This window comes from Carassius gibelio, chromosome A2, assembly GCF_023724105.1.
Source record: "Carassius gibelio isolate Cgi1373 ecotype wild population from Czech Republic chromosome A2, carGib1.2-hapl.c, whole genome shotgun sequence".
Taxonomy (NCBI): Eukaryota; Metazoa; Chordata; class Actinopteri; order Cypriniformes; family Cyprinidae; genus Carassius; species Carassius gibelio.
This window is the reverse complement of record NC_068372.1, coordinates 29,140,739-29,164,427: the sequence shown is the minus strand read 5'-3', so window position 1 is coordinate 29,164,427 and position 23,689 is coordinate 29,140,739. Positions and strand designations below refer to the sequence as shown.

Genomic DNA, 23,689 nt, shown 5'->3' with positions numbered 1-23,689 from the left:
TAATACATTTTTTTAAGTTGTAAAATAAATTAATAAATACATACATAAATTATATATTTAATATACAATATCTAATTATATAATGTTTCAAGGATGTTTGATTTTTACTGTATAAGTCTATGGTCTCTGCGTATATTTTCCCAAACGCGTTCCGTCACCGTACGCACAGCACAGCACTAATGTTTGTTCCGTGCGGGCCACCATCCTTCGCCTCGTTCTCGCTCTCTCGGTCGGTCCTGCAGTGAAGATGGCGGAAGCTCCCCCGCGGCCCTGCCGGTTCTTCTGTCACCGGTGTTCGGAAGAGATCAGCCCTCGGTTCCCGGTAAGACGCTACAGTCTTAACGGATCCCGCCCGATCGCTGTAAAGCGGTATTGACGTGTGTAACGGAGCAAACGGCCTCCTTTATCACGCGTTTCTCCGCGCTGGCTGTGCTAACGGCTAACAGGCTGTTGGTTGCCAATAGCAACAATCAGGATTAAAATGCAGATTTAATTGAATTGCTCTTAATTAGATAAGTGAGGGTTTAATTAGACGGACTCTTGGCAGATCTTAGCGCATATTAAAGATGTTTCCAGAGCTCTGCTGTTTGAATAACCTGTCAAACCAGAAGATGCTTGTTATGACAGGATCTATCGTTAGTCATCGAGAATCATTGAACTAGTTGTTATTTGTTAAATATTCTTAAGTTTCAGATGTTCATAGCTCTGGGTTTGGTCTGTCATGTAGTTTAGTTGTCTATAATTAGTTATTAGAGATCAACTAGTTCAATTTTAATAACTATAGTATATTTATGACAAGAGACTTTGTTAGATGCTGATGTTTGTGTTGAAACCGATGGCTGGTTAGTTTCTGTGTTTTTAACTAGACTTACTTATTGTAAGACAGTGTTTAAGTTGTTCAAAGGTTGCTTTATTTTTTCTTTGATTCAGGTGGTTTAGTTGACAGAAGGCTGATTGTTACGAGAGCTACTGGTTAATTTGGTTATAACAAGTCATATCAAATGTTAAGAAAACGAGTGTTTATTAATTGTTGAAATGCTGATGTCCTTCTTTATGTGTGCTTTAGGTTTCTGTTATAGACAGCTGTCACAAAAGGCAGGTTATTATGAGACCTGCTGTTATCTATCTAATTATTGTAGTATTAAATTGATGTTATGATGTTTGATTTCAAATTGATAACGTGTGGTTCAGGAGTCTGATAAAGTTGTTTTCTGTTACTGAAGGATGGTTTATTACTGACTAATTCTAATATCTGCTTCATACGTCAGTCGAGTTTTCATAAAACTGACAAGTTGATGTATGAGTTGGTCTTATTGATCTGTGGTTCATGTGGTTTTGGTATTTGATTTGTGTTTTAAAAAAAATCTTTGAAATATTTGATTTAAAAAAAGATAGAGAGAGACTTTAGTCTAGCATTCTCTATTCTTTTTCTATTCTATCTCCTTGTTTTCTTTTTATACTTACTATTAGTTTATGTGAGGGGAAAAAAGAGCCTCTCTAACGATAGCATTTTTATTTTTATTTAGCCTGTAACATCATTCCTTTTCTATTCTGTCTCCTTGTTTTCTGTATATTTATTATAAAAGCCGACTTTTGCTATGTGTTCTGCATTAGACTAACCAAGACTTGTCACAGCACTTAATGTAAATAATTCATGCAAGTCTAATTTTTTGACTGAAGAAGACTTCGACTATACAACTATGCACTGAAAAAAATTATTCAAACAAAAAAATTAATGGTAAGTTGTTGCAATCAATTTATTTTAACTATATTTAAATAAACAAATTTTGTTCAGCAAAATGTATTTAAATGTAGCTAAAATAAATTGATTGCAACCACTTACCATACATTTTTTAGTAAATTCAATGAATCATTTTTTTTCGGAATAATTTCTAAAATTAATCATGGTTGAATAATGAGATCAGCTGATTAATTTTAGAAATGATTGTGAGTAATGTCAGATTCTGATATAGAGGTTTACTGAAAATAAAGCTAAAACCATTAAAAACACACACACATATTTTTGTTACTTGAAATAATATAAAATCTAGGCCTATATAAAAACCTACTTATTTTAATTAAATTAGTTGCAAACAACTAACTTAAACTTAAATGCAAATTAATAAAACTATGTAGACATTAAAAACCTTTTAAAATGTGAATAAATAATGTATAATAGACTTTAATAAACACAATTCAGTATAATAGTGTCTCAGTTATACTAAAACAAATCTGGTGCTTGTTTCTCCAGGGGTTTTTGGTTGGTTCTTACACGCAGCATGTGCTCTCTGCTCTACAGCTTTCTGCTGACAGTGACACTCATAATAAATGAAGCTAATTCTGTTGGAGAGTGATGGATGATGCTATTAGTAAAACTGCATTAATTCACTGTCATCTTCAGTCGGGATGACCAGGACACGTCAGGAGTTCATCTTAAACACACAGATCTGTTTAATTTGTCAGTTTTACACCTACTATCATCTCTAGCTGTCATGAAACATGAGGCCAAAGATGGTTCTGCACGTGCCGCTCCGCGTATGAGGTTTCAGAGGGCAGCAGGGATGAGAATGGATGGCGTTAGAAAGCTCTTCATCATTCTGTGGTGTTATTATCCTCCTGTTATTGTGCAAGGCTTCTAGAAAGAGCCCAATAGGACGGAACGCCTCAGGTCAGCTGAAGGTCATCATACAGGATATTTCTGATAAAATGTGTTAAATATATTACATGAAAGCATATCCTATTAGGCAAAATATAGCAGGTCCAAACACGTAAAGGGGCAGACAATCTCTTTTGCATTTAGCTTCGTTTTATGTTCAGATCGTAGTATAAACCAGTCAAGGAAACTCATCTGCGCTGTGTGTTTGACTGTTGACCGATATATTGATCTTTATTGATAAGAGAATACACACCTCATTCCAAAATGTGTGAACTTTTTCCCATCGCCTCATCGTATGAAAGAAGGATCCGAGTTGTTGGTCAGTACATTTATCACGGAAGAGACTAAAAGAGGAGTCGATACGAGTGGGGTCTTATAAATTCTGTGACAAAGATGATAATGAATCAGTTTGTGATTGGGATTTTTTGATAAAGCCAAAGAGAGAGAAGAGACTTTTTGAAGAGGATGGGTCAAACCAGGGAACCTCTGTTAATCAGAATGTTTGTTAATGACTTCTGATGTTTAAAGTTTACAAAAACGACTTTCTTTTCTTGTTATCCATATTTGATGGTTATAAAGCAGTTTTTGTTCTTTCTGACTGAAATCTGATTACATGCTTAAAACACTGCACATTCACTATGTTGCTTAGAAATAATAAACAGCCCAAATACTATCTTAATAGTATTTATTTATATATTATTATAGTATATTTATTGATGAATGTATTGTAATGTATTAAAATATTATTGAATTTATTTAGTAAAATCAGTACTAATGTCTTTATTTCAGTTAGGTGGCAGGACAACATTTAGATGAGGTTTCTCAGTTGTCAGATTCAGTGGGTGGTGTTTAAATGCTGTTCTGACCTCTGACCTCTGTGTGCAGGATTACATCTGTCCGCGGTGTGAGTCCGGCTTCATCGAGGAGCTGCCTGGAGAGGGAAGGTAAAGTACTGACCTGCTGCCGTGGATCTGGAGAACAGGAACATCAGAAGTTGTGTTCCGGTGGTTTCTCTGGCTGAGATTCCACATCAGGAAACCTGTTTGTCACGTTGATTTCATCAGCAGGATAAAGGCAGTTCAGCTCCAAACGCTGTGAATGTGATTTACATGCATTAGAAAAATGAAACGATGGTGTGGTGATTTTATAGCTTCTTTCACAGTTTTAGTTGACGCTGAGTTTCCTGAATATACATTTGCTGGTTTGCCTTTTTTTTCCTCTCTCTTTGAATCTTTTTCTCTTCTTTCCAGTGCAGAGAACGGGTCCACATCCACAGCCGCTAGTGATCAGAACCGGCCCTCGTTTGAGGTGAGCTGAGCGGTCATCATCTGTACCTCGCTAACTGAGTTCACTTGCCATGCAAACTTTGGTTCCTATATTTTAAGTAGAAAATGAGATTTCTGCTTCACAATGCAAATTTGACAATATGTGTTTAACAGCTGCTTATATAGAGGGTTAATAGATGGCAAGGAAAAATTGTTGAAAGCGGTGATGAATGTTCTCCCAGGCCTCCAGTATTGCACAGACGCCGCATTATGAATCTCGTGTTTGTGTGTGTGTGTGTGTGTGAAACCAATGTCTTTACCTCTCTCCCGTCAGAATGTGGACCAGCACTTGTTTACGTTCCCGCATGGTTATGGGCAGTTTGCTCTGGGGATCTTCGATGAGGGCTTCGACTTCAGGGGGGGTTTATCAGCAGAAGATAACCGTGATGCAGAGAACCGCAGAGAGCGAGAGATGGCCTCACGACAGAGATACGGGGCCAGACAGCCACGGGGACGACACGTCCCCCGGAGACAGGGAGCACGGCATGAGGGGGTACCCACTCTAGAAGGGTGAGAATTCAGCAGATGGCTCTGTACTGCAGATTTATTCAGGCTTTATTACTTTTTGAATTGACTGAAGTTCTTACATTTATTAAAGCGCTATCTACTCTGGATTCCCATTATAGTCCAAAGAATTAAGAAATTGTAAGGAGTTAAATACTGTGGTTTCCAGACCTGGAAGTAAGCAATTTAAATCAAATATATATTCTGTTTTTTATAACCTAACCTAGTAATCAACTTTAGAAAATTAATTGGTCAAAAGGAGTGGGGAACTCTATTTCGTTAAATATTATTACTGTAGTGATAATGTGTTATGGCCATTACTGTAGACCAGAGGTCCCCAAACATATTAATAAGAAAGGCCAAAAATGAAACTTGCAGTTTGCCAAAAGTAAATATTCCATTATACACAACTATATTAAAATGTCTACAATTAAAAAAAAAAAAAAAAAAAAGAATATATATATAAATACAGTACAGACCAAAAGTTTGGAAACATTACTATTTTTAATGCTTTTGAAAGAAGTTTCCTCTGCTCATCAAGACTGCATTTATTTGATCAAAAATACAGAATAAACAGTAATATTGTGAAATATTATTACAACTTAAAATAATAGTTTTCTATTTGAATATACTTTTAAAAAAAAATGTATTCCTGTGATGCAAAGCTGAATTTTCAGCATCATTACTCCAGCCTTCAGTGTCACATGTAACATCAGTCGATCACATGATCATTTAGAAATCATTCTAATATTCTGATTTATTATGAGTGTTGCAAACAGTTCTGCTGTCTAATATATTTGATGAATACAAGGTTAAAAAGAACTGCATTTATTCAAAAAAAAATAAATATAATAATAATATATATTCTAATAATATATTTTCTTTACTATCACTTTTTTATCAATTTAACACATCTGAATAAAAAGTATTTATTTTATTAAAAAAAAGAAAAAAAAAAGACTGACCCCAAATTACTGACTAGTAATTTATATTTTAAATTATTCTAAATATTTATATTTTAAAAACATAGCTTCTTTTTTTTTTTTTTTTACTTTTTATTCATCAAAGTATCCTAAAAAAGTATCACATGTTCTGAAACAATATTAAGCAGCAGAACTGTTTCCAACTTTGATAATGAATCCTCATATTAGAATCATTTCTAAAGGATCATGTGATAATGATCCTAAAAATTCAGCTTTGCATCACAGAAATAAATGATAATTGAAAGTATAATAAATGTAAAAACAATTATTTTAAATTGTAATAATATCACAATATTAAATTTTTTTTCTGTTTTTTTTTATTATCAAATAAATGCAGGCTTGATGAGCAGAAGAAACTTCTTTCAAAAACATAAAAAATAGTAATGTTTCCAAACTTTTGGTCTGTACTATATATATATATATATATATATATATATATATATATATATTGTTACATTTGAAATATCTTTGTTTTCACAGAATCATTCAGCAGTTAGTTAATGGAATTATTGCTCCGACAGCTATGCCAAATATGGCGATAGGGCCATGGTGAGTTCCAGATACAATTCTGTCCTTTAAGCTCATTTCTCAGTGTTTGACTCCCCACAGCTGATCACTGGACTCTTCTGTCGTCCCACAGGGGAGTGCTGCACTCAAACCCAATGGACTATGCATGGGGTGCCAATGGATTAGATGCCATCATAACACAGGTCCTCAAGTGCATTCTTGCTTTATTTTATAATCATAAGGGTTGTGAAACTCTACAGAGCCCCATGCTGCTGTTGCAAACACTTTCAGTGCATTTAGAAACAGTATAATCACATACTCACTTTTTTTGTCCCTGTTGTCGTCCTGTAGTTATTAAATCAGTTTGAAAATACGGGTCCCCCTCCGGCAGACAAAGAGAAGATTAAGAATCTCCCTACAGTCCAGATAACACAGGAGCACGTGGGTAAGACACATGACCACACGCTGCTAGAGGATCTCTGTGTCATGTTTTAGCAGCAGTGCTTCAAACAGACTGAATTAAGAGATTTCTAGAGAGGGATCTGTATGCTGACAGCGTGAGGTGCTTTAGCTTTCTAGTGGAAACTCTTAGATGGCCCACATAGTGAAACCCAAAACCCAAACTTCAGAGATCCTGTATTTATGTCCCAGGTGTTTTTTGTGAGCAAAATCATACTTTCATGCAATACGATAAATATTAAAAATGTGTAATGTATATAAATACACATGTATATAGATGGTATATGCATTATATTAAGTACACACACTGACACTACCATACTTTTATTCAGCAAGGATGCATTAAATTGATTTAAAGTGACAGTAAAGACATTTTATAATGTTATAAATGATTTCTATTTCAAATAAATCCTGTTCTATTCAAAGAAGAATCAAAGAATTTTGAAAAAATGCATCACAGATGACAAGAATATTGGGCAGCACAACAGTTTTCGACGCTGATAATAATCAGAAATGTTTCTTGAGCAGCAAATCAGCATATTATTCTGATTTCTGAAGATCATGTGAGGCTGAAGACTGGAGGAATGATGCTGAAAATACAGCGGAGCATCACAGAAATACATTTCATTTTATTCACATAGAAAACAGTTATTTTAAGTCGTGTTTACAGTATTTTTGATCAAATAATTCTACCTTGGTGAGCAAAAGAGACTTCTTCAAAAGCATGAAGAATCTCACTGAGATTATTGTGATCTAGTGATGATCGGTGATGTGTGTTTTTGTGGTTCAGGTGCTGGTCTAGAGTGTCCCGTCTGTAAAGAAGACTACAGCGCAGGAGAGAACGTTAGACAACTTCCTTGCAATCATCTCTTTCATAACGACTGTATAGTTCCCTGGCTCGAGCAGGTGTGTTTCTCTTCTCTTTTTTTGCATTTTTAATCATCTAAACAACTTTTGACATCATATATTTGGCCGTTAATGAGTGATCCAGATAAAGTCTGTTTCAATTTGTAGTTTGTGACATTAATTTCATGGTTGGTGGTTCTGTACAGAAAGGCAGGAATTTGCTAATTGAGTTTGTGCTAATAACTCCTGCACCTTTGAACTCTGTTACTTTTTAAAATTAATATGCAGGCGTTGAAACTTGCAATTTAAAAGTACTTCTTTGAAAAATAATAACATGCTCTTGTCAAACTCAGAAAATGGACAGGATGGAAATAAAGAGCTGAAGTTAGTCAATGCTCAGCGAGTTAGTGTCAACCTAAAGTTCAAGCTCATTTTCATTCAGTACATTTTCTTTAACTATTCTATTCTGTTAATACTATAATCAAAATTTCAATCTTAATAAACAAAACAAACTAAGAATTCCATTATTTAATGGCACATTATTTGATAATAAAAGACAATAAAAACAGTAATAATGTGCAAAAGTATTGCAATTTCAAATAGCTGTTTTCTATTTGAATATATTTTCAAATGTAATTTATTCCTGTAATGTAAAGCTGAATTTTCAGGATTATTACTCCAGTCTTCAGTGTCATATTGGAAACAAGGATTTTTGGTTAACTGAATCTTAAACTAAAATCATAATAAAAAACGTTGTTACTTGAAAGAAATAAAACTTGAAATAAAATGAGATTTAAAAAAAAACTAATTTTTTTATTTAAGCTAGTTTCATTTACTTTGACAAAAAATTGCAACAATTAAAACTGAAATATAAATGAATGGCATTTGAAAAGAAAATATTATGTAAACAAATATATTTAATATATAATATATTAATTATTGAAGTTGTGTGTGTATATATAAATATAATAAGTAAATACTTGTAATGTAGAAAATATAAAAATATAGAAAAGCAGAAAATATAAAAATGTAATTCTAAATATTATAATAAAAACTGTACTACCGTAGTATCTTAACGAGACTAAAATACCTGTTCAGAAATCACTCTGAAATGCTGATTTCTTTTATGAAGTTGTGTTGTTTTGTGGAAACCATGATACATTTTTCCAGGATCCTTTAAGTTGAAAGTTCAGAAGAGCAGTGGGTTAAACACGTGTTTCTGTGTGTTTCCCAGCATGACACGTGTCCGGTGTGCAGGAAGAGTTTGACTGGGCAGAACACAGCCACAGATCCGCCCGGCCTGTCAGGGATGAATTTCACCCCTTCTTCCTCCTCCTCTTCCTCCTCCAGCTCTCCAAGCAACGAGAATTCCACCAATAACTCGTAAGAGCTGAACACATCATCATCATCATCTCAGTGCTGTGCCGTGCTGGTTTCCCCTCCAGCGGTGACAGAACCAGGGCTGAACGATAACCTCTGACCCCGCCCATCACTAATAACACACCTTTACCAGCCCTGAAGCGGGTCCAGACTGGTCAGAGAGCACGCCAAACCCCCAAGAGACAAATACACTCTTCTATCGCTTCAGACAGCGTTTCGTTGCTTTTTTTTAAACCGTTGAACTTCAGAGCGGTCATGCCTCAAGGTTTGGGCGGCACCTGTCCACGTGAGGTGGTTTTGATCAGCAGAAAGCCTGAGAAAAATGCTGAGGAAAACCGAGCGATGAAGGAAAAGAGGAAGAGGATGTTACACAGCGATGACGGTGCCAGATCTGTAGAGTCGAACTGCATTTTACAAGCAGACGTTGTGTCTTTCGAGAGGGACACGTGCGCTCAAATAGAACCTTTTTTATCATTTGATGTTTATTTTATGGATAAAAGTGGCTGAATCTCACAAAACCAGTCACATTTCACCTCAAAACCAGAAGAAAAAAAGAAGCCTATTTAAAGGCACCAATAACTTTTTGTTACTTTTGAAAACATTTTTGAAATGTTATTTTCATGACAATAAAGCACAGTTTGCTGTAATGCAAAAAATATCAAATGCGAATTGAATTCATGTTTATAGATTATATCGTTAGATGTACTGCCTTTAATTAGATAAATGATTTTATTACAGTATTTTAGAATTGTAATACTACATTACAGTAATCTGAGTAATAAATCTGAATGCACTGTGGTAATTAAATGCTTAATTCTCATGAAAATAACTACAATATAGTCATTTTGGGCATAATACATTTTTATTTTATTTTGACTTGGAGGTTAAGTAAAACCTGGACATGTTTTTTTGTGTGATGTGTCATTCATATATATATATATGAAACATATTTATTGAAAACATTAAAACACAAACAAACTGCATCATATTGTGAAAAGCCAAGCGATCCAAGAACATCTGTGACTGAGGAAAACACAGCGCAGGTTTCTCTCCTAATATTTATCTTCACCATTTTTTTCTTTGTTTTGAGAAGATTATTAGAACATTGAACAAAAATAAAAGTGTGAATTTGGGGCAATATTTTATGATTTTCTACAATAAGCATTATCCTTAAAACTCATGAGAGAAATAGATTTTCTCTTTTTCACTTTGCATTTTTTTGGCCTTTATCCAAACCGGCACACGACCCGATAATGTGATAAAAGCTCTCTCTCGCTTTCTTTTTTTATTGTATTTTTTTTTAAATCTCCTCACATTCAGCTGTCTTCTCACAGTCTGCCACACATATTAATTGACTTTCAGGTCAAGACTTTTTTTTTACTTCTTTTAAGTTAAATGGTTTGTTTTTGTAAATCATAATAAAAGAGAAAAACAAACTAATGACTGAATGAATGTAATGTATTGCTGCTGCTGATGAAATGTTTCATAAAATCTGTCATTGGTTTCTCCACAGATCACGAACACAAACTTAGCTCAGAGTTTCTGTGTTTGTTCTAATTCTTTATACTCCAATAGACGCTTTTAAAACTGAATATTAGAAATAAGTTTGTTTATATTTCATTTCAGTTAACAGTTGTCTATTTAAATTAAATTCAACTTATGTTTGTATGTGTTTTGTTTTAATTTTTAGGATTTATAATTGTAATTCCTAATCTAACTGAAAATGAGAAAGTAGTTTATATTTTATAGCAGTAACATTAACATACATAGTACATAGTTTATATATATATATATATATACACACACACACACACACATATATATATGTGTATCTAGTGTGTGTGTAGTTAGTATTTATTCTAATTTTAAGGTCATTTTAGTACTGAAATATAATACAAAATTAGAAATAACTAAGTTTAATGGTTCTTCATATTTTTCTATTTATTATAATTTTTAAATATGTGTTTTAATGTTACTTTATGTACGTAAAGAGCAACACTGGTATGCAGGTATATATTGCATCTTTTTAAAAATGATGACGTTGTATTTTTAGCACTAAGTAACCAAAACTCGAATAATTTAGTTTTCATTTTACACCCTCTCGAATTCCTAGAGCAGCAATTAAGGTGCCATTATTTGCTCATTTTTGTTCATTTGCGGCTGCATTTTTAAACTCACCTGTGGCTGGTTTACAGTCTGTTATAACATACGTTGCATCATTCTTCAACAGCCAAATCTTGACAAATTCATAAAATAATGTGCTGAAATGATCAGCACACTGTTGTCTCATGCCAAAAAGATTCAGTGAATCTTGTTTCAGTAAATTAGTTAGATTTTGAAAATGTCAGCTATTTTTGAGTGTTGAGTTGTGCACTGCTTCTACAGTCTGTTATCAGCCTGTGTGTCTGCATGTGTCCGTCTGATCTCCAGCCAAGAAGCTGCTAATTGTGATTATCTGCAAGAGTGACCCGCCTGTTGTTGCAAACTCGTTCTGAAGTTAATTAATGGTTGGCTATAAACAACATAAGCAGTCCTTGTACTGCACTACTGAGTGTTTTCAGACACTCTCGCAGTGTGCTTTTATTATTATGAGACCACCCAATCAACCATGTATAAGGACCATACCTGTCAAGTATCCCGTTTTGGCCGGGAAAGTCACGTATTTTACCCTTCCTTCCCGCCGTCCTCCCGTATTAGTGTTTTCCCGTAAATCTCCCGTATTTTTATTTATTTTATTTTTTTTACCTGCGTTATTAATAAAATAATAATAATAAAACATTCCCAATCTGAGCTCTGTCACTAGTCTCGCGATAACTCCCACCTGTAGTAGCCTGTCGCGAGGGGTGTGTGAGGTCAGATGACATGAGTTATAACGTGGGAAAAACAACAACAACAAAAGAAAAAACAGAGACGGATGATGGATGCTACGATAGAGAGTGAAGGAACACGTGCCAAAAAACCAAAACCCATGTGTAAATACCGTGATAAATGGGACAGCGAATTTACTTTTTTAAAGAATGCAAAGTCTGCAACAAATTGGTACAACAACTCACTAAAAGAGTAAAAGAAAAGTTGTGAAATGAAAAGAAAAACTGTAAAAGAAAAGCAATATGAAATGAAAAGAATGTGTGGAATTAAAATAAAATGTAAATGTAAAAACAAGCAATGTTAAATTAACAGAAAATATGCAAATAAGCCTTTAAATAAATGCTTTTCATATATACCCTTTTGTGTTTTCATTTGGGCTATAACACCTGTCTTAAAATGTAAGGGATACTGGAGCTTTGTTGGGGTGGTGGGACTGCTCGCAATGGGCGCTGGAAAATTTCCCTTATTTTCAAATCCAAAACTTGACAGGTATGATAAGGACTTACGAGCTTTTTTGACTCAATCAGTTAGTGACCTGCCTTGCTGCTGCTCTTATGCTTCCCTCTTAAAAAGAAAGTTTATTTTATTTTTCTGCAGTGATGCCATAGAATAATCTTTTATTTTTAAGAGTGTTGTTGCACAGCACTGAGCTTTATCACAAATAAAAACATATTCCTGCAAACACTTTTCTTGATTGCACACTAGATTGTCTAAGTTTAAAGTAAACATTAAACAAATACATCTTAAGTGTTATTTTAAAATGCCTTGTATAACAGTATAGAATTCATTAGTATACATATTCATGTTTTGAAGGGACTTTTATTTTTATATTTTCAGTATTTCTTTTAATTTTAGCTTTTGTGATTTTGTTTTTAATTTCACTTAGACTTTAAGTGTAGTTTTAGTACTTCAATAGTATGTAGTACTTAGTGTTACTATAGTACTTTTATTTTAGTTGCCAAATTTTTTTTATGTTAGTTTTTGTATCTTTGTTGTGCTTTATATTTTTCATTTTTATTAGCTTTTAAAAAAATATTTTCATTTAGACTTTTTTTTATTTTTAGTAATTTTAGTACTTGTCAAGGCAACATTTCTCATTTTCTTTAAGCATTTCAACTAATATTTATATTTAATTTCTATTATAAATATTGATGAAATTATTAGTAACAATTAAACATTAAATAAGCGTTTTTTGTTATATTTTAAGATTTTAATTTTAGTTTTGTTTTTGTAAATTTATGTGCTTTTGATATTTTTTTTTACTTTTTATGTAATTATTTCAATATTTCCTTAAATATTTTTTCTTTCAGTTTTAGTTTAGTAATGAAACCTATTTCAGTTAGTTTCCAAGGCAACTTTTTTCCTTCTAATATTTGTATTTTATTTCAACTTTATTTCAGTTACCAAAAGTAAATTTCCTGCCTTTCAAATCATCCTCCACAATTCCCACAATCACAGAAAACCTGGAAATATCAGGGAAACTGGCAAGTCATAGTGAATGTGTTTTTCTTGTTTTGTCTATACACTCACTGGCCACTTGACGAGGTACACCTTGCTAGCACCTGGTTGCTTTCAGAACTGCATTAATTATTCATGACATAGATTCAACAAGGTGTTGGAAACATTCCTCAGAGATTTTGGTCCATATTGACATGATAGCATCACAGTTGCTGCAGATTTGTCGGCAGCACATCCATGATACGAATCTGTCCTCCACATCCCAAAGATGCTCTATCGGGTTGAGATCTGGTGACTGTGGGGGCCATTTGAGTACAGCTCATTGTCATGTTCAAGAAAACAGTCTGAGATTATTTAACATTTTGCTTTTTGACATGGTGCATTATCCTGCTGGAATAGCCATCAGAGGATGGGTACATGGTGGTCATAATGGGATGCACATGGTCAGAAACAATACTCAGGTAGGCCATGGCATTTTAACGATGCCCAATTGGTACTAAGTGGCCCAAAGTGTGCCAAGAATACATCCTCCACACCATTACACCACCAGCAGCCTGAACCCTTGAGAAAAGGCAGGATGGATCCATGCTTTCATGTTCTTTACGCCAGATTCTGACTCTACCATCACAACATCACAGCAGGAATCAAGACTCATCAGACCAGGCAACGTTTTCCCAATCTTCTATTATCTTATATTAGTTATGTCTTATATTAGTTGTGCATTCAGACATGGTGTTCTGCACACCTTGGTTGTAACGAGAGTTATTTGAGTAACTGTTGCCTTTCTATCATCTCTAACCAGTCTGCCCATTCTCCTCTGACATCAACAAGGCATTTTCGTCCACACAACCGCCGCTCACTGGATATTTTCTCTTTTTCAGACCATTCTCTGTAAACCCTAGAGATGGTTGTGTGTGAAAATCCCAGTAGATCAGCAGTTTTTGAAAAACTCAGACCAGCTCCCGTTCCACGTTACGTCATCCCCTTTCTTCCTCAATCTGATGCTCGGTTTGAACTTCAGCAGGTCGTCTTCACCACATCTAGATGTCTAAATGCATTGAGTTGCTGCCAAGTGATTGGCTGGTTAGTAATTTGTATTAGCAAGCAATTGAACAGGTGCAACTAATAAAGTGGCCGGAGAGTGTTACATAGGTTAAATGCAATGCAATTATTTTAAAAATCCTTATCTAGTAATGACAGCAATAACTGGAGCACATTAGTAAAAACCTGTAGAATTCCTGTTGATCTGCAGAATCGAAAAGCTTCCAAGATCAATCCACAGATCTCCTCCTTTCTTGGAACTTTGCCTTTTATGCAAATGAAGCCCAAAGCATCATCCTTAAATGTGTCATACCAGGAAGCGAGTGTTCTGCAGAGAGAGAGAGAGAGAGAGAGAGAGAGAGAAATTGATCCGGAGCTGCTCAGATTAAACACTTCCCATGTGGGAAGCAGAGTGTGTGGTTGGGAGCATGGCAACCTCGATGACCTCTAGAGGTCAAACGCTCCATCACTGAAGGGACGCAGCATCCCACCTCTCTCTCTCCCTCCGCCGGGTTGAGACAACCTTTCAATGTCATTGCTACAGGCTGCTGTTCTGGAGGTGCGCTTCACTTCTGCATTGGCTGGCTTCGGTCACACGTCAGTGCCAGGGAAAACAAGGTAAGATCTGACAGTCTGCTCCTTCAAGTCTGTAGTCTGCTACTGTAGGTCAGCAACAATGATATTCACGGAGGAAGATGACTTGCTTTTTAGAGATGATGTGCTCAGGAGGATGCTTTGTGATCACGAAAGTGGTCAAGAACTCAGGCAGGGCTTGTGATGACAAATGAGCTTTCTCTTGATGTTAATGTCATATGTCTATTATGAAAGCAGAGATCATTCATTGAGAAAAAAAAAAATCCTGGGATTTTTTTTCCCCCCATTTAAACCATTGTAATTTTCCATTGTAAAATTAGTCAGATTATACCGCAAAAACTACTTAAAAAAACTGCTAAAAAGTGCAAAATTGCTAAGATTAAATTATATATATATATATATATATATGTATATATGTATATATGTGTGTGTGTGTATATATATGTATATATATGTGTGTGTGTATAATAAATTATTTAATAATATTAATATATTTCAATTATATATTTGCAAAAATGTGGCCTTTGTTGTCCCACTGTAGTTTTATACATTTTCTCTTTCTATCTAATTATTTTTCCATTGTAGCCATTTTTGAATATTTTAGCTCATGTCTATATGGTCACTTGGGTGGTTTACATTTGTTACTTGTTTACCCCTACTTATTTACATATTAGTACCTTAAAAGTACACATTAGTATCTAATTAGCATCTAAAGTGTACATATTAGTATAAATAGCAACATTGGTATGCAATGGTATTGCCCCTTTGACAGCTTTTTTGCTGCATAAGTTTGAGAACATCTGGACAGATGAGGTTATGTCATAGTGGTTTACAAAAGGTGGGTTTCTTCAGATGACATTTTTTTGTTTTTTCTGTTGGAAGTCTGAAAAGTGTATTTGCGCTATCTGGTTTCTGAAATCATTCAACAGGTCTGAATGACCCCAGTGGTTCTGTGAGCTGCTGTAGTTCCGTCTGTGCGCCTGTAGATGGCGCCCCGCTGCAGTCTGATTTCACTCTGTTTACTGTCATTGAGCGCATCCTCTGCTGTTATGACATCAGAACGACATGACGACAGCTGCATTTTTAGACACAAAAGTGCCAGATTGTTTATGCGACAATAGTAACTACAAATTTTCTGTTTATGCATGTGACAATGTCATTTTATAGATTTCTGCATACACACAGATGACTTGATTGATTAGCTTTTAAATCAGTAGGACTGTGAGGACATATGAACAGAACGAAACTTGCTTTTTTTTTGGTCTGGTAACATATACATAACAAATGTGGCTTTTATAGGCCCTAACTTTTATTTTCAAATGTTTTCTTTATCTGTAGTTTTTTTTCCCAGATTAATGTTAACAAACTTCTCCCAGTTTTGGTAGTAGGCCTACTTTATTTCTTATTTTATTTCAGTTTATAAATTGTATTTTAATTGACCAAATGGTGTTTTTAAACCCTTTAAGTGTAACTAAATAATTTGCAGTTACCATAATTGTACACTCTCAGAAAAAGGTACAAAAGCTGTCCACTGGTGTGATTCTTTTGAAAAGGGTACACCCTTTTACCTTATTTACTCTAATAAGTGCGTATTAGTACCTTAAAGGTACATATTAGTAACTAAAGTGTACATATTAACACAAATTATATATTTTAATAGCTTTTGAAAAGTATCCCCTAGTCACAGCTTTTGTACCTTTTTTTTTTTTCTCTAAAAAGTTCATTCTGACGCTATGTAGGCCTATAATTTTGTCATTTATGCATGATTTTAGTTCGTGTTAAATGTTTATTTTTTTTTTAATTTCATATTAGCTACTCCATGCTGATTTATCACAAATCTTGCTGTATCAGATCTGGATTATCATTCTAATAAGCATCCTAAAATGTCATGACCTTGAGCATAAGGCCTGAATTAAAACTCAAAAGATAATTAAGATATTTAGCCTGTTGCAAACCGTTGTTGAAATGGCGCGAAAGACGGTGTTTATTTGATTAGGATGTTTAAAACCCTACATAAATGTACTTGAAACTTGAATTGTAGGCCTACTTGAATTGAAATGGAAGATGCATGCGCTCACGGAGTGACCCAACAAACAGTTAATAAACTATAAGAGCCGTTTCATTTTGTTGGCAAAGAAATCACTTCTCTCTCTCTCTCTCTTACCCATCATCCGTGCTGATTGGTTTCCCGCAAAGATAATTACAGGCCAAATCTGATCCGGTGAATGACATGGACCGGAATGAGCTCTCGCCCGGCTCGGATGTTGTCACGATGAAGAAAGCGGCCCAAAAGAGCGCGCCCGCGTACCACTGCACCGGGAACAGCACCCCCAAGAGTTGCCTGGAGTCCAACGCGGATGCCGCCGGTTCGAACCTGAAACCCAATCACGTCGCCACGGAGGAGACGGACGGCACGGAGAAGGAATCCAAGTTTCAGCATCCGCGGTTGAGGAGAGCAGGAGGAGGGAGTAGCGTCCAGATTAAGAGCTGCACACCGGGAGGAGGAGGAGGAGGAGGAGGGGGAGGCGCGTCCAGGAGCTCCACTTCCACTGATGCGCGCCCGGGTGATGCTGATGCTGCTGATGCTGCTGCTTCTGGGGGTCCCCAAGACACTGTTATGGGCGGAGGAGGAGGCAAAGCGTCTACTGTAGTGGCCACAGTGACGATAGAGGCTTGTAATGCTGCCGAGGGTGACGGCAAACCTTCAGCACCGCTTCCCAGCATGAAATGCAACAAGAACGGGGGGTGCAGGCGGGTCTCCGGCACCGGGAGCCTCCGGTCCATCATGTCCAAGCCCGACGGGAGCAAGCGGGCAGCGTGCAATTCAATGACCAGCATGGACGCGACCAGCACGCAGGGGCAAGACGCCTCGAATCCCGGGATCCCGGAGAAGAAGGATTCCAAAGTGTCCTTTTCCAACGCCTCCAGTAGGAAAGCCTCGTCCTCCATCTTCGGCGCGCAGCAGCAGCCCCGGAACTCGGTGACCTTCCTCAAATCTGAGGATGGAGCTCAGGAGGACGGCGAGACCGGGGGCAGCCAAGCGAGCTTCATGCAGCGGCAGTTCAGCAGCATGTTGCAGCCCGGGGTCAATAAATTCTCCCTGCGCATGTACGGGAGCCAGAAGGAGGTGGAGAAGGAGCAGGAGCGCGTGAAATCGGCGGGCAACTGGATCATTCACCCCTACAGCGACTTCAGGTGAGAGCATCTGCTTGGAGAAACGTTGCATGCGAATATGGTATCTAGGACCGAATTTGACCCATAAACGAAGTTGGCATCCAAAAGTATGTGTGTGTGTTTCTTTTTAAATGTAAACAATATTTAAGATGCATGAGAGAGTTTTAAGATCTGCACCATCAGCTCCAGTACTGCTATCATTAAAGTAACAGATGATCTCAAATTTATGCGAATGTTTACATTTTTAGCATTTGTATTAATAATTAACGTTTTTTAATAATGGTCTCAGACTTCTGAAACCTAAACCAAAACCTCGGGAAACCTGTTGATCGATAGTTTTAAACTAAATATGATTTGGCTGATTTATGACATTTTCAAATTATGTATGTTAAATAAAACGTACGCACAAGACACTTTCTACAATTTGGGAAAAAGATGCATTTTTATGTGAGTATTGTATGATCTTATTATAGAATTGAGGGATGTCATTGACCAGGCTACTGTTGAGGTTATAAAAAGAAAAACAGAAAAGCAATAGCATTGTGATTTTTGCGCATACACATTTTGCACATAAGCATTTTTGTCCATGCTGAGTTAGATTTATTTCTACCTGACTAGATAACAATGTGAGACCAAATGCATTGAAGCACATAAGCAATTTTGTCTAGTAGATATCATGCTGTATTATATTCTGAGATAATCATTTCATACCTCACGATCATATAAAGCTTATATCTCAAGGTTTTAAACCGTTGACGCATTAACCTCAGTAAATAGAATTAAGACATGCCAAACTTTCAGTCAATTGTTAGTCTGCAGATGCTGTCATAAATTATGTCTGTATCAATGAGGAACATCATTTCAGCACCACAGTCATTCTGGACTCAAAAGGTTTTGCATGCTATAAAAACTAATGGATGACTCTTAAGTTTACACGGTTTGCATTGCTTGAGTTACATGCATCAGGTTGCATTTGACATTTATGCAACATGTGAGTATAATTCATTGTAACTTTTAAATGATTATGTTGGATGCAGATCACTGAATGCTGCAGTAGTTGTGCTTATGTGGGTTAATCTTTTTTACATTGAGTCTTCATTAGACAAATTTTGTTGATGATGAAAATATGCATGCAATTTCTGCAGTTAGTCAAGTTATGCAATAACACGCACATATCCATAACCTTTAGCATCGTCTCCGTAGAAAACCTGAAACCGATGCATATTTATTTCAATACTCCCACTCCATTCAAAGTCCTCTTGACATATCAAAGACCCTCAACACTTCTTAGAGCCGATCAGCTGTGCAAACCTTGCGAAATTGTGTACGAGTTGCATCAGTCTTCAGTTATGAGTCAGCATGCACCTTAGCGCGTGTTGCTGTGACCTTGAGTTGCACACGTGTGCGAGCCCCACGTGGAAACGAATCACATCCGCTCCGCGCAGACCTTTATTTCAGACCCCCAGGAATATACTAACACCAGTCACAGCCGTGTGAGACTCTCAAATATCAGGGGTCTTCTGAGGTTTTTGGGCACTCTTGCACTTTTTACAAGGTCATTATAATGCATTCTCTGCAGCATGTTGTAATGCTTTGTTGCAATGCTAATGTTATTCATTTTTTTTGGTGTTTGTTTTCAAAACAAACCTGTTTAATATACCTTATCTGGGTGACATGCATACTGCAATGCATTATAATGCAGAGTTTTACCATAATAATCAGAAAAGTTCACATTGGACCAAGACTGCTATTAAATACGGGAGATGTGTGCTTTTGCTATTTATTATGCTGAATTTTCAAAATTTTGGACTGCATTTGAATCAACTCATTCATTTTCATTCATGTCTTTAGCAAAAGCACTCAAGGGCAGTATGAATTGCAAAATGTAGGTCATGAGAAGCTTACAAATGCAGGCCATGATTTTTCTGTAATTGTAATGAAATACTTGTAAAAATATGTGTCCTTCTTGCTGCAAAAATATTTCAATAGCTTGACTTTTCACAACTGTTTGCATCTAATCTTTACCTAATATTACTTTTGTTTGGCAATACATATTTACAAATTAATGTGCAGTTCCTGTGCATATTGCAAATAAGGTGTTTATATGATCAAAAATTTGGGAGCACTTTACAACAAAGTTGGATTTGTTAACATTTAACTGCATTGTTTAACATGACATAACAATGAAAAACACTTACACAGCATTTACTAATCTTGGTTAATGCTCATTTCAACATTTACTAATACATTATTAAAATCGAAAGTTGTTAGTTGATATTATTTCATGGACTTGAGCTAACATGGACATTGAATAGTCATCAAATGTGTTTAGTTGTTAGTTAATACTAGTTAACACATTCCTAATATAAAGAGCAAAAGTTGAAATTAATATATGCATATGTTGGCTGTCGTTTTGAGATTTCTGAAATAATGTCTTCCTCTTGCATAGCAAATGGTTTATGCATTTACATAATTTTAAATCGCTTCTGAAAACTCACTTGTTTTCTGAAGCATTTGCATATTAACTGTTGTGTAATGTAGCATATTTTATTTTATCTATGATCTGTATGTTGTACAGCACTTTGGTCAGTCATGTGATTGTTTTAAATGTGTTTTATAAATAAAAGAACTAGAACTAGAACTAGAACATAATGCATGCAAAAATGTTAATAGGACTGAATCCTGATTTATAGAGTCATTGTAAACTATTAATGTTATTAACCTTTGTAAATATACAAACTAGAACATATTCCCAGGGTTTACAAATGTACACAAGTAAAATCACATAAACTTACCACTTCCTTTCTACAGAGTAAGGATGGTGTTAGATAGAGCCAATACCTTTTGTTTCTCTCTTGCAGGTTCTACTGGGATTTCACCATGCTTCTCTTCATGGTGGGCAACCTGATCATTATTCCCGTCGGCATCACTTTCTTCAAAGACGAGACGACCACGCCGTGGATCCTCTTCAACGTGGTCTCTGACACCTTCTTCCTCATGGACCTGGTGCTCAACTTCCGCACAGGCATCATTATAGAGGACAATTCCAACATCATCCTGGACCCCAAGTCCATCAAGAAGATGTACCTGAAGACCTGGTTTATTGTGGACTTTGTCTCGTCCATTCCAGTGGATTATATCTTCCTGATTGTGGAGCAGGGCATAGACTCGGAGGTGTATAAAACGGCTCGAGCGCTGAGGATTGTGCGTTTCACTAAAATCCTGAGCTTGCTGAGGCTGCTGCGTCTTTCTCGTCTTATCCGCTACATTCATCAGTGGGAAGAGGTATGTCTACAGACACCGCCGCAGTCTCACATACAGTATATACACAAATACAAATATATATCATATCTGTTAGATATGGATCCCAATTGCCACCATACAAGAAAACAATCATGCTTTGGCAAATTAAAGTCGAAATTATGAGACAAAAGGTCATAGTTATGATGCATGTCAGAAAAGATGAGGTCATAATTATAACGTAAATCAATTATAAGATAAAAAGTCATAACTACGACATAAGAAAAAAAATCTAAATTAAGAGATAAAAAGTAAATTGACAATTATGATGACGTAAAAAGTCAGTTATGAGCTAAGTAACAGTTATGACAAAAAGTTGAAATTGAGAGAAAAAGTAAACTGAGAAAGTCTAAATTATGATGAAATCGTCGTTATGACATAAGTCATAATTATGAGATAAAGAAGTCATAATCATGAGATTAAAAACTCTTATGACAAAAAGTCAACATTATGAGAGAACTATGATAAAAAGTCTAAATTATGATGTAAATGTCATTGACATAAATAGTCAGAATTTAGATAAAAGTTAATAATATGACAAAAAATATGTTATGACATAAAATTATAAAAATTATTAAATAAGTCACAATTATGATGTAGAAATTAAAACAGTCGATATTTGTTATAATTATGAATTTTACAGTTAATTCCATGATTTCAGCTTTACTTTTAATTATTATTATTTTTTAATCTCATGAGAAATTACTTCTATGTCATAACGTGCCACATTTGATTTTTAGTGTAAATCATAATTATTATTTACCAAAGCATGACTTTTTTCTTATCTGGCTAAAATGTGCATCCATGGTTAAATCATCTTAATATTTAAAACATTATTTACACTACAAGTACACAATGTTTTAACGAATGTGGTTTGCTACATAACCACATACAGGTATTAAAAACTGCATCAGCTCCGGCGTGAACTCTGCATGCTCTGTACAATATCTGACTGAAATATGAACACGAGTGGAGGGTTATTCTCCTGGCAGACACAAATAGACTGTGGATGTTTAGACACGCTTAATAGAAACCGGGGATGTGAAGGGTGCGGAGATGTGCCAGTCCCAGTTGTGCCAAAACCACTCCGATATTGCTCTTGTATTCCTTTAATGGAGTTTTCAGTTAAGCTTTGTTTAAAGTTGCAATGAAACAGCATAGTGACAGATCTTTTTCTGTATTATGATGTACAACTGACCTGAGTGTATTTTTGCATAAGATAAAAAAAGAAAAAAAAAGTGTTGGGTGGGGACTTGGTTCTAATTCATCAGTAGTTGATTGGGTGTTGAGATGTGGGCGTGGCACTCATCAGATGAATGTGAGCAGGGGCGGGGTTTAAGATTAACTCAACAGAGGAGCTCCAGTTATGACATTTTGATTAAACATTACAAGGTCAAAGCATTGATGAATTGCACGGATGAATTGTTCATAACAGGTAACATGCATTTAGAAAATATACTTTAAGGATCAGCTTTGTCACAGATTTTCCTTAGGAGAAATAAATGTATAATTATTTTTTGACATATTGAAACATTCAGCAAAAGTACAGAGCAGCATTTTTTTTGTCTTTTGATGAGATATCTGTGAGTTCTGTGACCTTTAATTGAAGACTTTGGATTCTTGGTGCGCTGGGCTCTTTTTCTTATGATAAATATCTGAGAACAAAAGTATCTCATTTTATCTGATGAAATGTCCAGGAGAAACAGTTGATATTACAGAAATGTTGTTTCTGTTGTATGGGTGCAGAGCCCTGCTGAGAACAGATGGGGACTTTAACACTGATTAATTGATCACAAACGTGTTGATGGTTGTCTTGTCTAAGGCCAGACAGACTTAAACGCATTTCTGACGGCTCTTTGAAACAGTTCAGTCACACTTTTGTCTCTAATTAAAACTGCGTGTCAAAGCCTCCGTCAGTCAATGAGTTTCTGAATCGCTGTGGATGGGCTCTTGTCTGGACATCACTGTGTTTGGGAAATAAGTTGACGTGATTTCTGCAATGATGTTGTTGACAATATATAATTAAGCAACATTTGGACTGCCTCAAGTTGACAAAGTAGCACTTAAAGTGGACAGTCTCTTTTGAGAAAGTGAATCAAAGTTGTTATTGACTCATCTTGGATTTACAAAAATTTTTTGAGCAACAAAATTTTACTAATATTTTTTTTAAGTTCTGTGTATTGATTTAAGACCCTATTTTGTTTGTATCATAACATCTCAAAAAATCTCTGAGTGTCGTTTGTGTTTTAAATTGTTTTCATAAAATTGTACGACCATTAAAAAATATGAGGCTAGTAAAATACAGTATATTTATTTTTTTAATTAATACTTTTATTCAGCAAAAGATGCAAATACATGTAAAGACATTTATAATGTATAAAAATATATATTCCTGTGTCAAATAAATGCTGTTTTTTTATTATAATTTTTTTTTTTTACTTTCTATTCATCAAAGAATCCTGAAAAATAAAAATTAATGTTTCAAATCAAATCCACAATTCAGAGCCATCAAATTCAGGTTTGATCACAGGAATAAATAATTTTTTAATTATTATTATTATTTTTATTTAACAAAGTATTCATATAGAAAACAT

At 35.3% G+C, this 23,689-nt stretch overlaps 2 protein-coding genes across 3 annotated transcripts in view; both read left to right on the top strand.

Annotated features, from left to right (window-relative positions):
• The first annotated feature begins 156 nt into the window (after positions 1-156).
• Positions 157-10,112, top strand: LOC127937811 (E3 ubiquitin-protein ligase RNF126). 2 transcript variants are annotated; one of them, XM_052534306.1, is made up of 9 exons: positions 157-322; positions 3,542-3,600; positions 3,907-3,964; positions 4,256-4,491; positions 5,949-6,017; positions 6,109-6,178; positions 6,327-6,420; positions 7,225-7,340; positions 8,515-10,112. In XM_052534306.1, the coding sequence occupies exons 1-9, from the start codon at positions 248-250 to the stop codon at positions 8,665-8,667; spliced, it is 930 nt and encodes a 309-aa protein (XP_052390266.1). In that variant the 5' UTR covers positions 157-247; the 3' UTR covers positions 8,668-10,112. The 2 variants fall into 2 exon arrangements, with proteins under 2 accessions (XP_052390266.1, XP_052390267.1); XM_052534307.1 differs by lacking the exons at positions 157-322; positions 3,542-3,600 and adding an exon at positions 3,607-3,789.
• A 6,708-nt stretch (positions 10,113-16,820) lies between these two features.
• The window catches only part of LOC127937753 (potassium/sodium hyperpolarization-activated cyclic nucleotide-gated channel 2-like), a 45,265-nt gene continuing 38,396 nt past the window's right edge, over positions 16,821-23,689 (top strand). Inside the window, exons 1-2 of the mRNA XM_052534302.1 lie at positions 16,821-17,816; positions 20,657-21,080. Of these exons, the coding sequence (XP_052390262.1) occupies positions 16,852-17,816; positions 20,657-21,080 (1,389 nt within the window). The 5' untranslated portion in view covers positions 16,821-16,851. The remainder of the gene's footprint in view (positions 17,817-20,656; positions 21,081-23,689) is intronic.